General features: G+C 41.3%; 1 protein-coding gene across 1 annotated transcript; it reads left to right on the forward strand.

The window, feature by feature from the left end:
• The first annotated feature begins 707 nt into the window (after positions 1–707).
• Positions 708–21,040, forward strand: LOC104609636 (UDP-galactose transporter 1-like). The gene is made up of 5 exons (XM_010276003.3): positions 708–1,371; positions 15,352–15,601; positions 15,687–15,894; positions 20,343–20,574; positions 20,668–21,040. The coding sequence occupies exons 1-5, from the start codon at positions 1,261–1,263 to the stop codon at positions 20,887–20,889; spliced, it is 1,023 nt and encodes a 340-aa protein (XP_010274305.1). The 5' UTR covers positions 708–1,260; the 3' UTR covers positions 20,890–21,040.
• Positions 21,041–22,848: the final 1,808 nt, after the last annotated feature.

The following is a 22,848-nucleotide window of genomic DNA, read 5'->3' on the forward strand; positions in this document are numbered from 1 at the left end:
ATCAAAGATTGTTGGGCCCCATTCCATGTATGGCCTCAAGGGTCATCATGATTTAGAATGGGTCAGGACTGATCCAAATCGGACTGCATTTCTGCATCATGGAATGGTCTCTTTTGGTGGCTTTCGTTCCATTTCCATTTGGAAGGGAACCGGGGAAGGGCCCCACACATGGAAAGAATTGGATTTGGGATCAATGATTTCAAAACGCCATTGACCCGGATGGCTGAACCATTCCACCCGGGAGCCCGTCACCTTGTCAGATCTATTTATTGCAAAAATCCGTTGATTTGGTAAACAAACCATTAACGCAGACAGTTACACCGTAGAACCATTTCATTCGGGTAAGGGCAACGGTTTATGAGCTGATAATGATAACTGTTTTTATATTTTAAATATTTCATTATGTTTGTAATGATCCCACGGTCAGACCCGTTTGAACCAGACAATTGAACCACTGGCCCAACCCGGAGGCATAAAAGGGGTCGATTTTTAAAACATTGCTCGGAAGTTGGAAGTTGGAACCCACTTTGAGAATTGTCGATAAAAAAAGAATGTGATCGAATGCTCGTGGGCTCTTGATGATACCATATAGAACAATACACACCCTCTGATCAACGGTTTTAGAAGAAAGTATTTTGATCAGATGGTTATAAATAAATTGACTTTGTTCATAAGATCTCCTTTTAGTGAAGTCCAAGTCAGAGAGCGAAGGCGGAAGGGGTCAGGTTGGGTGGATTTTGAAGCGGAATTTTACCAAACAAAGAAAACGAGTAGAATTCAGAATTCCATCTCTCGGGTTAATTGTGAATTTGTGATGAGAAGAAAGCGAAGACGATTGGAAGTCTTCGTTCAATAATAACTTAAATTTCTGGGGAATAAACTTACATACACTTCATACCATCTGACCATCAGCGTCACATGGGAGAAGAGCCACCTCCACCGTTACACAACTTTTTCCTCCACGCCTTCCTCTCTTCCCACTCCTTCAGAATCCTTCTCCAGAGCTCAATTTAGGGTTCTTGTTGTTCCTCTGGTGCCATCTTGCTCTTCTTTTGCACTTGCAGAGCCGTTCTAATTGTTTCCGTTTGTCCCCTTCTTTGCGCGCTCATGTTATTTCTCTCAGAGTCGGGCAGAGCAGCATTCATGTGGGCTTCTTTGATGCTATCGTCGTTGTCCTCGTGTCACTGATCTTTTTTTTTTTTATTTTTCATTTCCATTGTTTTATTTTGAGTTTTTGATTTGGTGGGTCTTTGTGGATCGATGGAGGAAAGTAGATTGTGTCAGTGGAGCGTGTTTCGGTCTCTTCTCGCTATTGTTCAATGGTGGGCTTTCAATGTTACAGTGATTATCATGAACAAATGGATCTTTCAGGTGAGTAGTCGCCCTTAGTGATTGTTAAATTTCGCTCCTTTTCCAACCCTGTTAAATGGGTATGATTAAATTTCTGTAAATATTTCTGGGTGTATTTAGTTTCTTCGTTTGATGAATTTTTTCTTGTTTGGTGATTTTGAGTGTTGAAGAATGTTTTTCTTTTTTCTTTTTCCATTTTTAGTTCGTCCTTGTTTTTATCTGATTTTCTGGATGTAATTATGTTTTCTTTATCAGATTTCTATAACGAGGAACAATTATGGATTTTTATATAAAGCTCGATTATTTATGATATGAATAATGGTCACTGTATAGACCTGATAAAAGAGCGCCAATTGTTCAATTATTCTAGTTCTCAACATTTTCCTTATCCCCTTTTTTAACTATCCAGTGTTTTACGTAGAATGTAAAGCGGAACTTTCAATATTTTGTCGATTTTTAATAGTAATTACGTAGTTTAGATCAGGAAGTCCATCCAGGTGTGCTGCTTTCTGATTGTTTTGATCTAACTCCTTTGTTTCTCTTGGATTTGGATTCAACTTGCCTTATGCAGCAGATTTGCATTCATCATGGTTTCTGCAACAAGGGTTTAATGTATCGGAATCTTGAAAAATTAATTTCTAAATAGGAGATTTCCTGATGTGCCAATTCATTGTGTTAGGGTTTACTTTGGAATTTTGGATTATAATTTTGAGATGGAATGATGTTCCATGGACCTCATTGAGTAAAATTCTCTATTGGTTGTGTGCTAAACCATTAACCTGGTAGTATATGTGCAGAAATTCTGGTGCGTCTTTAATTTTATTGTTAGATTTCTCTGGTTTTATTCATCTGAAAAGATTCTTGTGATATTTAAACAGCATGGATCTTGTCTGGGACTGTTATATCCAGAGAAGCTCATCATCTAGAATATCAGTGCATAGATTGTCTTTTAATGTTCAGCAAATGATGTTCCGGGTAAAGGAGTGCATAGATACCAATAACAAGGGGCTTCTATAAAGAATAATCTTAGCCTACCATGTCAATGTAATCTGCTCCTTGTGCTACAATGAAGATTCCATTGTCAGCACTCCTTGATGGAAAACCTCTACTGAGAGGCCACTTAATCACAGCCTCAACCTGCTTGCTGCCAGTATTTCCTTGGTATGTGGTTCAAAGGCCCATTTAGGTGTATATAGGTGTCCAATACATCAATCTCCAAAAATCATAGAACAGGAACATCTTACATACACATTTCAAATATATATATCAAAATAAGAAATTTAAAGTTTACTCTGACTTCACTTGGTGCATCTCTGAGATGCTAGAAAAAGTATCATGTTCATGCATAAAAGCATAATGCACATGCTTCACACTTTCAGGTGTATTATGTCAAGAACATAAAAAGACCATTACCCAATTTTAGTTCCAGCTATATGGGGTCTTGGGAGGACTAGACTGGATACTACCCTAACCTTTATTTTTTTTTTCTTTTTTTTGACAAAGTGGCCACTCTCAGACTTGAACCTGCATTTTCATCATAGTTGTCAAGGTGACGCCTAGGCAACAAGGCGCCCTTTGAGGCTCACCTCGCCTCGCCTAATCGCCTAACAGTTTTCTACTTCCTACTATAAAAAACTTTTTTATTCATTCTTTTTTGAGATTATAGTTATAAAATAGACATTATTAGTAGAAATCACTAATTGCAGATTTAGTCGAGTTTCTTATGAAAGGAAAGAGGGGAAAGATGAAAATTTCAGCAGTAGAGAAGAAAGGAGAAGAAGAAAAGAGTAGGAAGTCAACCAGGATTGTAAATTAACCCTAGCCGCCTACCTCTCATTATATTTATACTTAACTTAAAGGATGAGATATTACAAGGATGCCCTTAGTAGGGCGGCTACTAATATAGCTGAACAGTCACAACTTAAAAAGAACATAAACTAATGGGCCTAAAGCCCAACAACTTCCTAACTAAATAAAAAACAAATTGGACCAACTCAACACTCCCCCTCAAGTTGGGAGTAAATGTCACACATTCCCAACTTGCGTAGATTGCTCCAGCTTGTTCTTTGCAACACCTTTTGTGAGAACATCAGCGAGCTGTAGATCAGAAGCAATGTATGGAAGACAAACTTCTCCAGAAGTTACCCTTTCTTTGATAAAATGTCTATCCACTTCAATGTGCTTAGTTCGGTCATGTTGGACTGGGTTATGGGCAATGTTAATTGCTGCCTGGTTATCACAGTATAGCATCTTAGGTTCTTCTGCCTGTACACCAATTTCTTCTAATAGGGAACGGATCCAGAGAAGTTCTAAAACTTCATGTGCCATGGCCCTGTATTCGGCTTCAGCACTTGATCTTGCCACCACTGTTTGTTTCTTACTCTTCCATGAGACAAGGTTACCCCCAACAAGGGTGCACACTCCTGAAGTTGATCTCTTATCATCAAGGCATTCTGCCCAATCTGCATCTGTATAAGCCTCTAGTTTCAACTGTCCATGATCAGTAAACAATATGCCTCTTCCCGGGTGTCCCTTCAGATAAGCAAGAATCCTGTCAACTACCTCCCAATGCTGGACTCGTGGAGCATGCATGTATTGACTTACTACACTTATTGCATAGGAAATGTCTGGTCTTGTCATACACAAGTATAGCAGCCGACCCACAAGTCTCTGATATCTCCCAATGTCCTTTACTGGTTCACCTTCTGATGCATTGATTTTATGGTTATGATCAATAGGGGTGCTGATTGCCTTTGTTCCAAGCTTCCCTGTCTCTTGAAGAAGATCCAAGACATACTTCCTTTGAGAGATAAAAATTCCATGTTTTGATCTTGCAACTTCAATGCCTAAGAAGTATCTCAGTTCTCCAAGATCATGAGCAACAACTCAACATCGTTGCCTAGTATGACCAAGTAACGAGCCCATAAAGCAGCTTGCTACATCGTAGCTCGCAAAAGAAGGAGCTCGCCACAACGCGAGCTTCGGGTTCCCCGAGCTACCCTGAAAGGGATATTCCGAGGCAACTTTAGCTCGCGAGCTAGGGAAACCAGCTCACCCGAGCCCCCAAGCAGATAAGTCATCCCAGGGACCAATTCTACTAAGGGTAACCCTGAAGCATTCCGAGCTCGCTACAAAGTAACTCGTGAATGAGCAGCACGAGCGTTCCTCAGGAAGCTTCCATCTGACAGGTCGTACCGATCAGACTGCGCCACGTCCCTTAACTGACGGCGCAGTCCCTGTCCTTTCGACAGGCCACCTACGCAGCACTGGCAGGTAACGACTGTGGCAGGGGCCCAGTGGCGGTTACGCCCGATCTGACAAGAACGCCCCTATAAAAGCCCTTAGGGCAGAAGAGAAACTTCTTCTTCAGACTTCTAATCTGTCAAGCATAGTGAAAAAGCGCGACCTACACTCTTAGCTATCGCACACTTCTTTTCTCTTTCCCCTGCGTTCTAACTTAAGCATCGGAGTATTCCCACCGGGTAAAATCCCCGGGAATCCTTCCTTTCCATCTTCTCAGGTGCCGTCCGTCGCCAACAAGGAGCCAGTCAGCAACCAACTAGGAGTGCCCGGATCGTGCCGCATCAGTGGTCTCTGTGAAAACTACAATACAAATTTTTATTTCTTTCATTGGGATTCCCCCTCAGGCGGGGTGGCCACTTCACGTATGGGGCAGGTCGGCAAGGGGAGCACGGTAAGGATGCTCCCGAGTCCAGCAGCAGGTCGGCCGAGCAGTAACAGAGGCAGCCTCCGGAAGAGAGGCCAGTTCGGGGCACCATCCACATGATAGTGGGAGGCTCGATCATTGCAGGTTGCACCTCAGTGGCAGCTCGGACGTTAGTTCGCGAAGCTGCCAGAGAGGAACAAAATCCTCCAAAGCGGTCGAAGACGGAGGACGATGCGCGCGGGGTCTACTACCCCCACGACGACGCGCTTGTCATAAAAGTAAGGATCAATGATTTCGAGGTCAGGCGCGTCCTCGTTGACTTAGGTAGCTCGGCGGGCATCCTCTTCAAAGCCGCGTTCGACCAGCTTTAGTTGCAGGGAAGTGACTTGAGGCCCGCAAACACTCCCTTGGTGGGCTTCAGCGGAGAAGAAGTCAGGCCCCTCGGGAAAATAACAATACCTGTGGAAGTCGGCACATGGCCCAGCGTAGTCAGACTCAACCATGACTTCCTAGTGGTCGCGATCCCCTCCCTATACAACGCCATAATAGGCCGGCCGATCACCCATGTCCTACGGGCAGTGGTCTCCACTTACCATTTGGCGATGAAGTTCCCTACAAACTTCGGTGTGGGGGTAGCGCGGGGCGACCAACTTGAGTCCCGCAAGTGCTATGTCGCCGCCCTTAAGGGGAAGACCAAGGCGGCTGACGACCTCGAACTGGAGCGACCTACGGAGCAGAGCGAAGAGCGAGCTGCACCCATGGAAGAAACAGTTGATGTTCTGACTTCAGCAGCGGACCCAGCTTGGACACTTCAGATCGGTGCTTCAGTCCAGGAATATCACGCCAAAGCCTCAAGGATCCGCCTCCTCGTCTTCGTCCAACGGAGAGTCAGGCTCCTCTTCCTTCACCTGGTCCGCCGTCTCGGGAGACAGGCCCTTCATAGTGATGCTGTCAAGGTTGAGCCCGGAGAATTTCTTCCGAACCAACCACCGGCAGAGCTTAAACCCAGAGCGGTACGAACTCGAGCCGTATTCCACCTGGAGGTCGTGATATTCCTAGGAGTCCTTGAAATCCCAGACCGCCTTCTCTCGCTCAGCCTCCACCATCTGGTCAAAATTTCGAGTCCGATCCAGAAGAGTAGACTCCAAGTCTCGCACCTGCTGCCGGAGGAGTTCCCTCTCCGCCACCACCCTCGACGACTCCTCCCTATAACGCGCGCTCTCTTTAGAAAGCCGGGCAATCTGTGCCTTCTGGTCGTGGACGAGCAACTCCTGAGATTCACTCCCCTTGCGAGTGTGATGGAGCTCGCCCCGAGTCCGGTCGAGCTCGCCCTGGAGCTTCTGATTGGTAGCCCGCTGGTCAATGGCGTTGTCGCGGCGGATGCGTGTCTGGAGGGCCACTTGGCGACGAGGTCGCCGGGCTTCATTTCCCCCCACTTGGTGACCTCGTCGTTACAGATCTTCATCCGGCTCTTCCGTCGAGCCACGACGTAATCATTCACCCCCTCCCAGTTCCCCACTAGGAACCGCGGATAAGGGAATGGCTGGAGAGGATTACGGGGAGTCACCCCCTTCCGTGGGAGCTCGCCCCCTTCGAAGCCAGCCCCACTAACTCCTTTGGGGGGAGGTGGAGGGATTTCAGGTGGTGGAATCTCAGGCGGCGGAGAGGATAAGAACGGCTCGGCCGATCCGAACTCGATGCCCCCCGAGGGGGGAGTCCGATCGGAGCGCGACCTCTTCTCTCTACGCCTCTGGTTGCTTGAAAGGAGGCGGCGCGAGTTGATACTAGACATGATGGCTGCCAAGAAGAAACCACAAAGTGTTAGTTCGGTAAGAACAAAGTATATGTATATAAACACAACGTTATGACAAGTACTACGCGACCTAAAAAGGCAACCTACCCGGGCTTAGGCCGGCCTGCACGAGCTTCTCCTCGGTCAAGTAGTCCGAACAGTGGAAGCCTATTGATGCCTAGGACAGCATCGTTTTCTGAGTATCGGGGTCCAGCTCGACCCCGGAGTCCTGGATGGTGCCCCTCCAGGAAGTAGGGAAGGGCCACCCTTCAGGGTTGCGGACCAAAAAATAATCCCGCTTCCAAGCAGGAATCTTTTTCGGGAGCTCATGCAAGAGCTTGTAGCCACGGCGGGGAGAGAAGTAATAGAGACGCCTCTCCGGTGGAGCCCCGGGGTTGGCATTCTTTATACAGAGGATAGTGGAAAAAATATTGAGATTCAAGGGAAGACAGTATTCCCAACACAAGGATATAGTCCCAACCATGTTTCGAATGGCATTGGGATGGAGTTGATCGATAGTGACATTAAAGTGGTTTAGCACCTCCACTATCAAGGGGTGTAGGGGGAGACGCAGGCCAACTTCGAGCTACTCCTGGTAAATGACTATCTCATTGGGACCATGCTCCCACGGAAAGTTACCGGTGGGAAGGCAGTAGAGGAGGTCCCTGGGGAGGTGGAAATAACTAATTATAGGCCTAAGTCTCCCCTCTGTCATGGAGGAAGGGCCAAAAGTGTCGGGCTCCCTTTCTCGGGAGGTGGAGGCTCCTTCGCCGGAGGCCTCCCTGGCCCCCGGAACCTGCTCCCAAGCTCCCCCCGAGCCCGAGGGAGCATCATCGTCCTGGTCACCGCCTTGGTGACGAATATGGTACGGATACCCCGACATGATTGACAGTAATTGAGACTCACCGGAAAGGACGGGGTGAAGTGAGCTGAGGAACTCGAGTAGACTTGACAGATGCGCAACCTCAGAATCCGAAGACAGCAAGATGGCGTGAGGGAAAATGAGACCCATAGGGCCCTCCTATTTATAGCCCCCACGTCTCCGAATCAATGGCCTAGATTAAAGCAGATCCAACGGTTCGCAGGCGTACTGACCGCACGCCTTCTGAAAACCGAAAGCGATTGGCTGCACGTCTTTCATGATTAAGGTAATGACAGCTGCACGACCTACGAAATGGTGACACGTGGACCTGACTCAGCACGAGCAACAACTCAACATCGTGGCCTAGTACGACCAAGTAACGAGCCCATAAAGCAGCTTGCTACATCGTAGCTCGCAAAAGAAGGAGCTCGCCACAACGCGAGCTCCGGGTTCCCCGAGCTACCCCAGAAGGGATATTCCGAGGCAACTTTAGCTCACGAGCTAGGGAAACCAGCTCGCCCGAGCCCCCAAGCAGATAAGTCATCCCAGGGACCAATTCTACTAAGGGTAACCCTCCGAGCTCGCTACAAAGTAGCTCGTGAATGAGCAACACGAGCGTTCCTCAGGAAGCTTTCATCTGACAGGCCGTACCGATCAGACTGCACCACGTCCCTTAACTGACGGCGCAGTCCCTGTCCTTTCGACAGTCTGCATCCACGTCTCTTAGCAGGCGGAGGCGCGCCTGCCCTTTGGAGACGTGTCACTCACCCGGGCAAGGAGTACGTTGCAACGGACACCTGCGCAGCACTGGCAGGTAACGACTGTGGCAGGGCCCAGTGGTGGTTACGCTCGATCTGACAAGAACGCCCCTATAAAAGCCCTCAGGGCAGAAGAGAAACTTCTTCTTCAGACTTCTAATCTGTCAAGCATAGTGAAAAAGCGTGACCTACACTCTTAGCCGCACACTTCTTTTCTCTTTCCCCTGTGTTCTAACTTAAGCATCGGAGTATTCCCATTGGGTAAAATCCCCGGGAATCCTTCCTTTCCATCTTCTCAGGTGCCGTCCATCGCCAACAAGGAGCCAGTCAGCAGCCAACTAGGAGTGCCCGGATCGTGCCGCATCAGGTTCCTTTTCAGACCATCAATCTCACTCAAATCATTCCCGGTTACAACAATATCATCCACATAAACATTTAGGACTGACACCAAAGATCCCCTTCGCTTCACAAACAAGGTGTGATCGGATTGAGTCCGAGTGTAGCCAAAAGCAATCAAGGCCTTTTTGAATCTGTCAAACCATGCTCTGGGAGATTGTTTCAAGCCATAAAGTGATTTCTTAAGCCTGCATACCTTTCCCTTTTCAGTATCATTGTAAAAGCCAGCAGGAAGATCCATATACATTCTTCTTGCAGATCCCCATTTAGGAAAGCATTCTTCACATCAAGTTGAAACAAGGGTTAAGAGTATGAGGCAGCAAGAGAAAGAAGTATCCGAACAGAGGTCATCTTTGCAACTGGTGCATAGGTCTCTAAGTAATCAATGCCATAGGTCTGTGTGTACCCTTTTGCAACAAGTCTTGCCTTGTACCTTTCTATACTTCCATCTGCCTTATATTTTACTGTGTAAACCCATCTGCATCCAACTGTCTCCTTGCCTTCTGGTAGATCCACAATGTCCCATGTCTGATTCTTAATCAAAGCTGCCATCTCTTCCTGCATAGCTATCTCCCACTTTGGTTTGGAGAGAGCCTCAGTAACACCCTTGGGTATAGACACTGAATCAAGAGAGGAAAGAAAAGCATGGTAGGAAGGAGAAAGTCCATTGTAGGATAAGTACTGTGAAATACAATGAGCAGTACACTTTCTCTTCCCTTTTCTGAGAACAATAGGGAGATCAAGGTTATCTGTAACAGTGTTAGTAGGATCAATGGAAATTGAAACAGTAGCGGGACCAAGAGGAATACTTGAATCCATGTCAGCCGAATCTGGAGTTTCCAAGGAATCGACAGGAAGTGATGTGAGTTCTGTTGTAGTGGAATCCACCTCCTTGTGAAGTCTCTGTCGTAAGTAATGCTGAGAAGCAGAACGCAAAGGAGGTGGCAAGGTAGGTGGCACAGTGTGGTGGTCAAGCACAGGAGTAGACACAGGGATTGGAACTGGGAGAGGAATAGACTACTGACTCACTTCCCCAAAACACTCCCCCTGAGAAGGATTCTTTGAGAAGAAGTACATGGATTCAAAAAAGATGACATCCATGGTAACATACTGGCTCCCAGAGACTGGATAATAGTAGTAGTACCCTTTCTGATTCTTTGCATATCCAAGGAAGATACACTTCTTTGCCTTGGGATCAAGTTTCGAGCAGTGAGGACCAAGGATATGTGCAAAGCAAACACACCCAAACACCTTGAGAGGAATATGAAACATCTCTCCCTGAGGAAAAAGGAGACTGAATGGAGTGCTGAATCCAAGTATACGAGAGGGCACCCTGTTAATCAGATATACTGCTGTGAGAACTGCATCACCCCAAAACGAATTGGAACTGTAGATGTGATCATCATGCTTCTTGCAATCTCAACAATGTGTCTGTTCTTCCTTTCTACAACACCATTCTGCTGTGGACTGTAGGGACAACTGCTCGGATGGACAACACCATATTCTAACAGATATGAGGCAATGTGTCTTTCAAAATATTCCCTGGCATTGTCGGATCTGAACACCTTTATTCTTGTTCCAAACTGTGTTAGTACCATCTGATGAAATTGCCTCACCAAGGATGGTACTTCATTGTGGGATCTCATCATGTAAATCCAAGAGTATCGTGAGAAATCATCCACAAATAAGAGAAAACAGTGATAGCCTCCCATAGAAGGAACATGGTAAGGGCCCCACACATCCGAACATCAAAAGAAGAAGAACATCTTTTATTACTAGGTTTAAATGAATGTCTACAATGCTTGCCAAGTTGACAACCTTCACACTCCAGACTTGACAAACTAACAGACTCAAAAAGTTTTGGAAACAAAAAACTCAAAGAAGAAAAAGGTAAATGGCACAAACGATTATGCCAAAGCATAATTTGACCCACAGACCCTGACTTACTATCCTTGCTGACATGATGACTCTGATGAGTAGGAAGTACATCCAGGAGGTAGATTCCATTCATTTCACGACCACTCCCAATCGTCATCTTTGAATCCAGATCCTGCAAAATACAATGACCAGGAGAAAAAATTACTGAGCAGTTCAGGTTCTTAGTCAAACTACTAACAAATAACAAATTAGTGCTCAATCTGGGAACATGAAGGACAGAGGGTAGAGAAATAGAATCACTAGTCTTGACAGATCCCTTCCCAGCAATAGGAACATGGGATCCATCAGCTATGGAGACCCTATCTTGGCCATAACAGAGCTGGTAAGTTGAAAAAATAGTAGAGCTCTGGGTCATGTTCTCTGAGGCTCCAGAATCTATAATCCAAGGAGGTCCCTCCTTACCTGAAGTAGAAACATAATTTGCAGTGACGTGTGAACTACCTGTGTGAGCAAAGGAAGTAGAGTGGACTCTACCAGTGCCACCTGTACCTTGCTGTCCGCTTGCGGCTGAACTGGAATTGGCTGTATCTCGTTGGTTCAGAAGTAGCCCATACCTCTCAAGTTCGGCCCTTGCTACAGCAACTGCAACAGACTCCAGAGCAGTTGTAGTAGGAGGGGCCGGAATGTCACCAGTAACTGCCATGTGTGCGTTTCCCTTCTTATTTTTCAATCTAGTCGGCACAAGATGTGGGTGAAGCTTCCAGCAAGTATCTCTTGTGTGTTTAGGCTTCTTGAAGTAGTCACAAATCAAATCTTTTTTATCTTCCTTCTTGATTTCACTGCCACCCCGATCTCCACTTTGTTTAGGTTTCACAACAGTTACCATGGTAGACTGATCAGGAATAAGGTTTTTCATCATCACATCTCTTTTGCACTCCTCCCCTGACACAAAGGCATATGCCTGGGAGAGAGTAACACTGTCCCTGGAAAGAAGGTGCTGTCGTGCAATATCATACTCAGGATTAAGGCCAGCAAGCAATTCAAACACCCTATACTTCTCTAGATGTTTCTGATAGGTAGTTGCATCCTTAGTGGTTTCCCAAGCAAATGTCTTTAAATGGTCAATCTCCTGCCACAGGGTTTTAAGGGCTGAAAAATAGGCTGCAACAGATCTATCTCCCTGCCTTGTAGAAATAATCTGATTTCTCAACTTATAAGCCCTAGCAACATTCTCCCTCTGTGAATATGTTTCTGCAACCCCATCCCATATTTCCTTAGTTGTATTTGCCCATAAAAAAATTTTACTTATATGGGGCAACATGGAATTACACAACCAAGTCATCATCATATAATTCTCCTGTGCCCACCGGGAGTTGCTAGTTTCGGGTTTCACCTCTTCATCAGTGATATACCCTAATTTTCCACGAGCACTAATGGCCATCTTTGCAGATTGTGATCATTCTAAGTAATTTGCACCATCCAACCTAACTGTAGTAATGGTTCCAGCTCCGAAAGGGTCTCCAACACCCCCTCCCACTGGTCCCATTTCACTCCCAGGCTTATTTTCAACTCCGTGGCCCTCCGTGCTTCTCAAAAAATGTAAAGAAAATAACTGAAATTTGCAACAAGATCAAACAAAACACTTTTTGGAACCAACAACAACTTTCTAGTGTCCTAGACTTTCTTCTCACAAAAGATTCATTTTCTGTGGGACTGGAGAAGAGAGAGAAGAGGCAGCCGCTCTCTCTAGAAGCCTCCAAATCAGGCAGGACTTGAATCGCCCCTTACAAAAAACTCCAAGGAACCCTAAAAAATTAGGGCGCCACTTCCTAGGTCAAAATTGAAGAGTCCAACAGAAACAAGACTCTTCCCCTTTCTTCAATTTTTCCTGATTTTGATGAGAAACCCTAGACCAGCTACAGGGCATACAGATCCACCAAAAAAATCCAAAAACTGGGCTTACCTGAGAGCTTCGATCAGCCTCTTAAACATGCAGTCGGCCGATCTAGTGCTGCATGAGAGAACAACTTCAAGGAACCTTCGGCCCGCTCTCATACCAAGTAGAAATCACTAATTGCAGATTTAGTCGTGTTTCTTGTGAAAGGAAAGAGGGGGAAGATGAAGATTTCAGCAGTAGAGAAGAAAGGAGAAGAAGAAAAGAGTAGGAAGTCAACCAGGATTGTAAATTAACCCTAGCCGCCTACCTCTCATTATATTTATACTTAACTTAAAGGATGAGATATTACAAGGATTCCCTTAGTAGGGTGGCTACTAATATAGCTGAACAGTCACAACTTAAAAAAACATAAACTAATGGGCCTCAAGCCCTACAACTTCCTAACTAAATTAAAAACAAACCGGACCAACTCAACATTATTAAACTAAAATAATCATTTTGTGTGTTTATATACTACTTTCTTTTTATTATTTTCTTATTTATTAGGTTTTAATCAACACAAACATTGCTAAATGCTGTATTGAACCCTCAAAGACTTTAAAAAACCTGAAACTACTTTTTATTTTCTTCTTTTCCTATAACAAAAATAAGGGTTCAGCCCTTATCTTTTTTGAATTTTATTTTCCTTCTTCCTTTTCTTCTCATGAATATGTTGATTTTCTATACTTTAATATGAAATTTATACTTTTCTTATGAAAATCACGAATAATTATTAAAGAAATATGGTTATGGTACCTAGGGAACTACGATTTTCATGCTTGCTAGCCTGAGATTATGATATTCCCCAAAAGAACTATGAGAAAGCTCTTGCTATTTTGTAGTCTTTGTTTATGTAATTACTAATTCAACTATAATTGATTGATAAATAAAGGTAATTCATCAATACATTATTTTATTGTTAGTAATTCATCTATACATTCTTCTTATATAATAAGATAGTCCTTTCTTCATAGTTCTACACTAGTCAGTTTTAGTTTTCATTTTTTTTTTTGAAACAACTTAAGGTTTACCTCAAGCATCAGAAGAACCTACTGCCTTGCTTCATACCTTTGTGTTTTAAAATGTTGGGCAGTACTAAAATTGGTTCTCATCACAAGACCCATAGACTGTCCTCTCTGAGTGGCCTGCCATTGAAGTCATACCCTAGAGCTTATGTCCTACAATCCATGATTTCTTTGGTATCCCTTGGTTCTCCACAATCTCAAGTCTTTTTTTTTGAAAATGTAAAGTATGGGATTATATTGATGATTCCACTATGAGCATCTACAAGTGTGGGCCATATACAGAGAAACTATACAGAAAACATGCCATGAACTAAAATGGCTTCTACAAATACTAAAAATGGCACTTCATTAATATTTCACTTCTTTCTCTAGAGCATGCCAACTATGATATTTGGATAGTTGTACATGCCATACACGTATTAAACAAAGTATGCACCTGATATGACACCAAATAATTCATAGACACTGCTATGTCACAGTTCATAATCTTAACTTGTTTATTTTCCAATTCTGAAAAGGGTAAAATAAATACTTTTGATTAACAAGTCATATGATAAATTATGCATATATTATAAGTTCAATTGAATTTGGCAATTTGTAATTGTTGAAAAATAAGTCACCTTCAAAAACTAGATAGAAAACCAATAACCTTACCTTGGTATCATAGTATTTTAATCAACACATAATCTCACCCTATTTGAGACATAGATTGATGTTACAGATTTGTGCAAAAGGTTCATTTCCTATAATAGTTAAATATATTCAAAACAATGTCAAATGGGCATAGAACTACTCAACACGATACAGCATGGATCCAAGCAGGGAATATGGCACATACAGACCATGGACATGTTAATAACTTACATTCACTTTAGATTTGAAGGGTACATGAAAATATAGGAAAAGGAGCTTAATCCTATATACCATTTCAACTACTTTCTGTTCATGAATTTATGAATACTAATTTGAATCATATAATAACAGAAAAATAAAGAAAAAATGGAGAACTAGAAATTTTCATAATTTAGACTCAGACAATGAAACAGAGTAATAAGTTGTTGACAAGACTGGAATATATGACAAAGAAGGGTTATGTTAGGAAATTGATATGATACAGATACCCATATCTATATCCCCCAGTTTTCTGAGCACAAAATGATACCTCTTTTCCTTCTCTCTCTCTCTCTCTCCTTATTTATATCCATGCCTGTAATCATAGTTGAGAAGGCCCCATTGTTAACTTTAATATTTTATTCTTTATTTTTTCTTATTTTGTCAGAGAGTATCATTATAGGATATCATAAAATATCTATAGTGCTTCAGTAAAAAAGCAATCATTTGATTGGCAAGCTAATTATGGTAATCAGTAACTTGAGGTTTCAAAAGTGGAATAATAATTATGATTTGTGATGGACTTCCATTAGGTTGTTCTTTGTTATGAAATTTTTTGTTGTTGCTATTTATGTGAATCTATGCATCCATGTAAATAATTTTCAAAGTTAATCCCTTCAGTTTTTAAAGCTTCTGTATCCAATTTTTTCAGTCTTCAAAATCATCTTTTTAATATTGTGAGATAGCAGTTGATGGGAAAGGGAATAAACTGTTAGTCTCCACCAATTTTTTTCCCTTAAAGTTTATTTTGTTACTGTTGGATCTTACAAACTTCTGATTCATGTCCTAAACACAGAAATTGGATTTCAAGTTCCCTCTATCAGTATCATGCGTCCACTTCATTTGCTCAGCTCTTGGAGCATACATAGTAATTAAAATTCTTAAGCTCAAGCCACTGATAGAAGTTGATCCTGAAGACCGTTGGAGAAGGATATTTCCCATGTCATTTGTTTTCTGTATCAACATTGTCCTGGGAAATGTTAGCTTGCGGTATATTCCAGTTTCCTTTATGCAGACAATAAAGTCATTCACTCCTGCAACAACAGGTTAGATTGAGATCTTCCCAATGAATTTATCCTATATTTGGATTAATTTATCAGAGCCATGTCTGACGCCAATGATGTAAAACAGTTCTTCTGCAGTGGCTGGTTTGGAGAAAATACTTTGACCTGCGCATTTGGGTTTCTTTGATACCTATTGTAGGAGGAATTCTTCTTACCTCTGTTACAGAGCTTAGTTTTAATATATTTGGATTTTGTGCTGCTCTATTTGGTTGCCTGGCTACATCTACAAAGACTATCCTTGCAGAGTCTTTGTTGCATGGCTACAAGTTTGATAGGTAGTATCTCTGTTCTTGTTTCTCTATTTCTGTTCTTAAGAGTAAGGATTGCCTCTTACTGCTGATTCAATGTATGTTCTTGTCATCTTTGGTATTTAGCTTGCTTAATACTGTTTCTCTGAAATTTATAATTCTTACTTTATAGAGGCCTGGGGAGAACCATTTCACCTCATAGACCAGTATTGTAATTTATGCTTACTTTTTAAGTTATTTTTAAAATAGTATTTGAGACATATATAATGCTTTCCGGTGCTTTTGGTTTATTTTACACCAAAAGCTCACTGATCTTGTGATTTTTATTATGTACTGTAGCCTAGTTTCAGAGTTAATCTGATCCATTGTGTTCCTAGTAGAGGACTTATTAGCTTGCTTCTCATGTGAAACCTGTTATTTGTTGTAGCCCAATCCCACAATTAACTGTACTTATGCTGAAATGTTTTATCAACCTCTATATAGAAGAGTCATCTCAAAAACTTGTCAGACATGTGAATCCAGTTGTCTATTATTGCTCTGGGTGCAAGCTGGGCAGGCCCCAGTAGAACCTGGCGTGACTCAAACCAAGCTTTTGCATAGGTTGGGCTTCAAGTTTCAGCTTTGGACTGAACCTGTAAATTTGTGCAGTGATCTTAGTTCAGGTTGGGCTCAGGTCAAGGCCTCAGTTAACTGCAATGTTTTGAAAATCTTAATCGTATTGTAAATCGTAGAGAAAGTTGAATCAAATTGATTAGTGAATTGTATCATAAATCAAATATAGATATATGAAAAGGTTAAATATATATAGGAAAGTGACTTTACCCTATTTTTAATCCATATCTACCAAATATGTACTTAAAACAATAGAATTTACCACTTATACAATAGAAGCCTAAGATGATATAATCAAGTTTGACTTGAAAATCAAACAAATCTACATAAAAAGGCTCTTTAACCTACATATGATGGAAAATAAACTCAATTTCTAGTTTTAAATAATGTAAATAGATCATTTTCTAGTAAGGGCTTTAAAAAATCTCCCTTGGCAAAACCAAATATAAACAAAAAAAGTAGAGAACTAATTTCTAATTGAATTTATGTGAATCATAGTGAATCATAGAAATCATATAAATCATTGGATTTATGAATCAAATCGTAGGATTCAAAGAAAAATCGTAAGATTTTTGCAAAAAAGGATCCAGACATAAGATTCGAATCAAAACCCTTGAGATTCATGATTCAAATCGTGAATCATATTGTAAATAGTGAGATTTTGACAACATTCCAGCCAACCATTTATTACTATACATACACTGACTATTGTACTATGCAAAAAAAATATTTACACAAGAACAACTCACATATAAACTATGTTTACATTATGTATAAATATGTAGAAAATGATGTTTCCATGTATATTTCTTTATTTTATTTCTAAACTAGATTGCACACCCCAAAATATATATAAAGCAACAAAAGATACTGCCCAGGCCTGAGTTAATCCAAGTTGTGGTAAAACTTCATTCAGCGTGGCCTTTGGCTTGTCAAGATTGGCTTTACCTAAGGTAGGTAACCTATAATGAGTGGCCAAATTTTATGGTTGGGTTTGGGTTGGCTGCAAACCTAGCTCCATGCTTGTAAGTTGCACCACTGATTATAGACTAGTTTTAAAATTTGAAGAATTTATGATCCACCTTGTGCATGGAAAACCACCTACTGTACTTATAAGGAGTAACCTTGATGCAAGTTTGGAATTCTAAAATGGCAAGGGGCTGAATTGTGGATGGTTGAAGTAGTTCAAAGGCCTCAAGTCTCACAATTTAACAGGGGTCATGACCCTTGGTAGGGTGGAATTGTGAAACAAGACTTGGCTATAAAAGCCAAAACATCTTGGACAAGGCTTTGTTGAGTTTGATTGAGTCCGTTTGATCAACCATGTTGCTAGCAGAAGCTTAAGTTTTTCTACATCTAGATATAATACAATGCATGTCATTTATCCAAGTAATGAATCTTAGATTGTTCTTTTTCTTCTTTTTTCTGGAGGGGATCAATAATTGTGATAGAAATATATTTGATTAATGAAGAGATGAAAGAGTACTGCTGAAAGTTTAATTGCAAGGAAGAAAGCAATTTACATACAGCAGTTGACCAAACAAGAGATAAGTCTGGGTATTGTGACCTTCAGAAAAGGTCTGCTCTTCAAACTCTATTTACAAGTGAGTTAGCTAAGGTGTTAACCAATCTGGGGATCCACCTTAAAGATGGTCTTTTAACTAATCCTCTTCTAAGTGAATCTCATCCTATGCATTATCTACTTTGTGCATGTGCTAAAGTTCATAGTTGTAACACCCATGTAATGCATGGTAGCTTCGTTTTAATCATCATGCACCCAAGGTTTTAAAAGGCATGCCTCAGGTGCACCTAGGCACTTTTTGAGGCATGCACCTTACTTGAACCTAGGCAACCCCACTTTCAGAAGGTGCACACCTGGCATGAAATGCACACCTAGGCTTAGGCACAAGACAACACAGGCTGACAGGCATGCACTTTTTGCAAGTTAACTTTTATAGTTATTTTTTTTTTATATTCTAATATGTTTTACACCTGTATAATGGTCTATTTACTTCTAAATAAACCCTCTGCCTCTGTAAAGGCCCCAATCTGTTGGGATTAGAAATGTAAGACACTTAACATCACACGGGCTACTTGAAGTGGTGTAAGTAGGAGATAAACAAATATTTTAAGAGTTTCATGAGCTTGAATTGTTGAATGCCTGAAGCATTTTGGTGTAGTCCACTTTGAAAAAAGTGGATATAATTTTCTTTCTTTCATCATTTAATGAGTGGTCTATTCTTTTTCTTTCTGACTTTTAAACTTTGATTTTGACCTTCTTAATATTTGGGTTATGGAATTATGACATTGTATTAGATATCGATTTATCATTTATTACAGAATATGGCTATGGATAGGTTTATATACTTTTTATTTGACTGAATCCATATTTGTGTATTCTTATTTGTCAAGTTTTTTTTATTTTTTACTTTTTTGAAAAGTTGTACCTTGCTTTGTTCAGGCACCACCTTGCCTTCAGTCATTTTGAGGCCATTGCACTTTTGTTGCACCTCTCACTTTAAAACATTGCATTATCTTCTTATCAATTGCAAGATTGGGTGAGGTGGCATCTCTTACAGATGACCATGACATTAAAAGCTTGCTGAATTTAAAGGACTTTTTTGAAAATACCAAATTAGCATATTCTTGCAAAAAAAGGGTACTGTGCATTTTTTTCAAAATTTTAGGAAATGACAATTCTTATAACACGTATATACCATTTAGATAGTTTGCTCCTACTAGATCAGGTGGTGCAACATAAAAATGAGGTGGCTAAGTTACTTGCTCTTTTCTTTCTGGAACGGGATGTGTTATGCTGAGGCAGCATTCCAGAATTTGGAAGATGAACAAGCAAGTTGGTTGGAGGGGATTCTTCAGGATGCCCTTTCCGATAAAAGAGAGAAGATAGGATTGAGGTGGTTCAAACTTGTTAATTAGAGATATAATGAAGCCACATGTAGCATGAGGAGGAGGAAGTAAAAAGCTTGAAAGGTTTTAAACATTGGGATTGAACCAATGAAGAGAATGAAGGAGATCAAGAAGTAATAGTGGAAGATGTGAATCCCTTTCCTAGTTACTGTTATTGATAAAAAAAAAAAAAGTGGAAGATGTGAAAGAAGGAAATGAGTGCCATTGGGCATGCCTGTTGTGCCCTGTGGAACATTGGCAGCTCAGTTATTGATGTTGATAATAAGTTGGTCTTTGTTGTCATGGTGTTCCTGGGGTTTACCCAGGCCTTGGATTTATTATGGGGCCTTCTTACTCTTTGTTGCTACTCCTTGTTCTTTTCCATAAGTATCATTATATTTTAAAAGCCAGCAAAGTGACGATTCTTTTCAGAAAATATGTCCAGAGAAGCTCACCATGTAGCTTTTGGACATTATTATTTAACAAAATAAACTTCTTGTACCTCCTCATAGGTATAAGATGTTAGAATTTGAAAATATATCCGTTATTTTGAGTGTCCTGAGTCCATTTCCTTTGTCTTTCTGAGTCAGACTCCCCAGCACATGTCAGATTCTGATTCTAGTTTCTTTGTTCATGTTGCCCAATAAATTCGTGCATAGTTTATTAGGTTTAGTATGTGCATAACAGTCATTTACCAATAATGTCTCAGTTCATATTTTCTTCTCTTGGGTGATATCTTATCACCTTTCATTTGTATTCTCTTTTTATTTTTAATGGAATTCTTATTTACGTTTCAAAGAAAAAACAAGTCATGTTTGACGAAATTGAGTTATGGTTTAATGCATTAAGTCATTTCTCCTAAGATTTTGCTTGGATATAAGTATGAGAAAGCTTTCTTACTATAAGACCTATTCATGCAATTCATGTTTTATGATTTTTCCTTTGTATTTTTTTAGCATAAACACAGTGTACTACATGGCACCTTTTGCAACCATGATCCTGGCAGTCCCAGCAATTATGCTAGAAGGGGGTGGAGTCATGAACTGGTTTTACACACATCAGTCTATTTGCTCTTCGCTTGTCATAATTTTCAGCTCTGGGGTGATGGCTTTCTGCCTCAACTTCTCCATCTTTTATGTCATTCACTCAACAACTGCTGTCACTTTCAACGTCGCTGGTAATCTTAAGGTGAGATAAAGATAGATCAGTTCCATCTTACTAACCTATGTAATTATCTCTACAATTTCAAGTTCTCATGGGTTTGGTTGCGCAATTTTACAGGTTGCAGTTGCTGTCATGGTTTCTTGGATGATATTCAAAAATCCAATCTCAGCATTGAATGCCGTAGGATGTGGAATCACACTCATCGGCTGTACATTCTATGGGTTTGTGAGGCACAGGCTTTCACAACAACCTCCAGGAACACCTCGAACCCCTCGGACACCGCGAAGCCGGATGGAAATGATCCCTCTTGTAAATGATAAACTAGATGATAAAGTCTAATTTAGAGTTTTCCAGTTATATATCATTTGGTAAAAAGAGTAAGTGAAAACAACCATCTGTCATGTAAACCTGCAATAGGTGAATAGTAAGATTGAGTTTTCCTTCTTATTATAGAACATTATGCCTATACGGATTCAATTTGATGAGAAAAGTGTGGTCCACTGTTTAAAGTTGCTTGGGCAATGCCCTTGTTCAATGACTAGATTTTATAACCTTGGTTTCGGCACCCATTTTGACTGGCATTGAAATCAATTTGTTGAGACTTTGAGACTTGTAATTTGGCCAAGACCAGGTGGAGAAGGTAAGAGATTTGTGGAGCTGTTCTTTTGGGTAAAACAAGAGATCAAAGACTTTGTCACTTGTGGTTGTGGGTTTCACGAGTCATGACCCCAAAAAGAGACAGATTTATTGGGAAGTGATTTACAGACTTTGATTATCACACTTGATATTTAATTAACCTAAATGCCAGAAGGTCAGCAAAGCTCAAAATAGTTCTTCGTACCGAGTACAGACTACCAGACGGAAGCATCAAGGAAGCTTAAATTCCACCATTTAGATGATTCCAAACTGCTCTTTGATCAATTTCCTTCAATCAATTCAGTGTCTTTTACTCATAGTCTTTCTCCAGACAAAAGTAACATGTAATTCTGTTTCTGGAGAGCATTGGACCTTGGGCCACTGGTCCCTTGGATGCAGTTTGGGCCCCATGATTAGATGCCTGTCCAATTCATCCATCATCATCTACAATTTTTTGGGGTCCATAGTACAAACAACCCCAGATGCTTTACTGGGTCCTACACAGTTCCTCTATTCCTATATGATGACCAGGATTTATATCTAAAGAATCAAATTAAGCTGGCTAGGGTAGCTTTCATTTAAGTGGGTTCCTAACAGTTCCCTTTGCCTTAGGACACAAGATGACAAATCCCTGCCTACGAGAAATTCCTTTAGACCGGGTCTAAGATATTGACATATTTTAATGTGCTAAGCTGACCAGTTTGATTGCCAACAAAAACAAACTCACCAGTTTTGATTTCAGAGATGAATTGGACAACCTTCAAATAATTACATAAACTTAGGGAAGTCAGTGGGTCGGGTTAAGTGGTAAACCCGCACTGACCCGACCCTATTGGGGTTATGGTCGGTTCAGCCTTGATTAGTTTTGGGTCAGGTTCGAGTTGAGATGGACCCATCTTAAACCCAACCCGTTGAGATATAGACTTGGTTTAGTATACACATACCATATATAGAGGTTGGATCTTGGAACTGATCAGGTCGATCCCTCCTTTTTCATTGGCATCCCTAACTAAGATAGGACCATTGTGAACCCCATCCGTATTGTCATGTGAACCGGATTTCCAGAGTAACAATCTAAAAATCCGGATCATTTTGTCCTAGAGAGTAGAGACAATCTTTGGATTAAGGGGATGAATAGGTGGAGAGATGAGTTTAATTGACTTGAGATTCTGGTTTGAGACAGTCCTCTAATGGGCCCCAACTTCAGAAATATTTGTCCCTCTCTCACAAGTGGGTCCATCTTCTTTCTTTATTTTTTGATGGGCTCCTCTGGTGGGTCCCCCAGGCAAAGGCTTTGTTGGCATTCACAGAAGATTCAAAAGATTTTTGTAGACCGAGATGAGTAGAGACAATCTTTGGATTAAGGGGCTGAATAGGTGGAGAGATGAGTTTAATTGACTTGAGATTCTGGTTTGAGACAGTCCTCCCCAACTTCAGAAATATTTGTCCCTCTCTCACAAGTGGGTCCATCTTCTTTCTTTATTTTTTGATGGGCTCCTCTGGTGGGTCCCCCAGGCAAAGGCTTTGTTGGCATTCACAGAAGATTCAAAAGATTTTTGTAGACCGAGATGAGTCCTGTCCCCAGACTGACTCGCAGATTCATGGGCGTTCTATGCCATATTCCTTAAGACACTAGCATAGGGACAAAGAGCTTTGCTTTCT

Source organism: Nelumbo nucifera, chromosome 1, assembly GCF_055504915.1.
Source record: "Nelumbo nucifera cultivar China Antique chromosome 1, China Antique-T2T, whole genome shotgun sequence".
Taxonomy (NCBI): domain Eukaryota; kingdom Viridiplantae; phylum Streptophyta; class Magnoliopsida; order Proteales; family Nelumbonaceae; genus Nelumbo; species Nelumbo nucifera.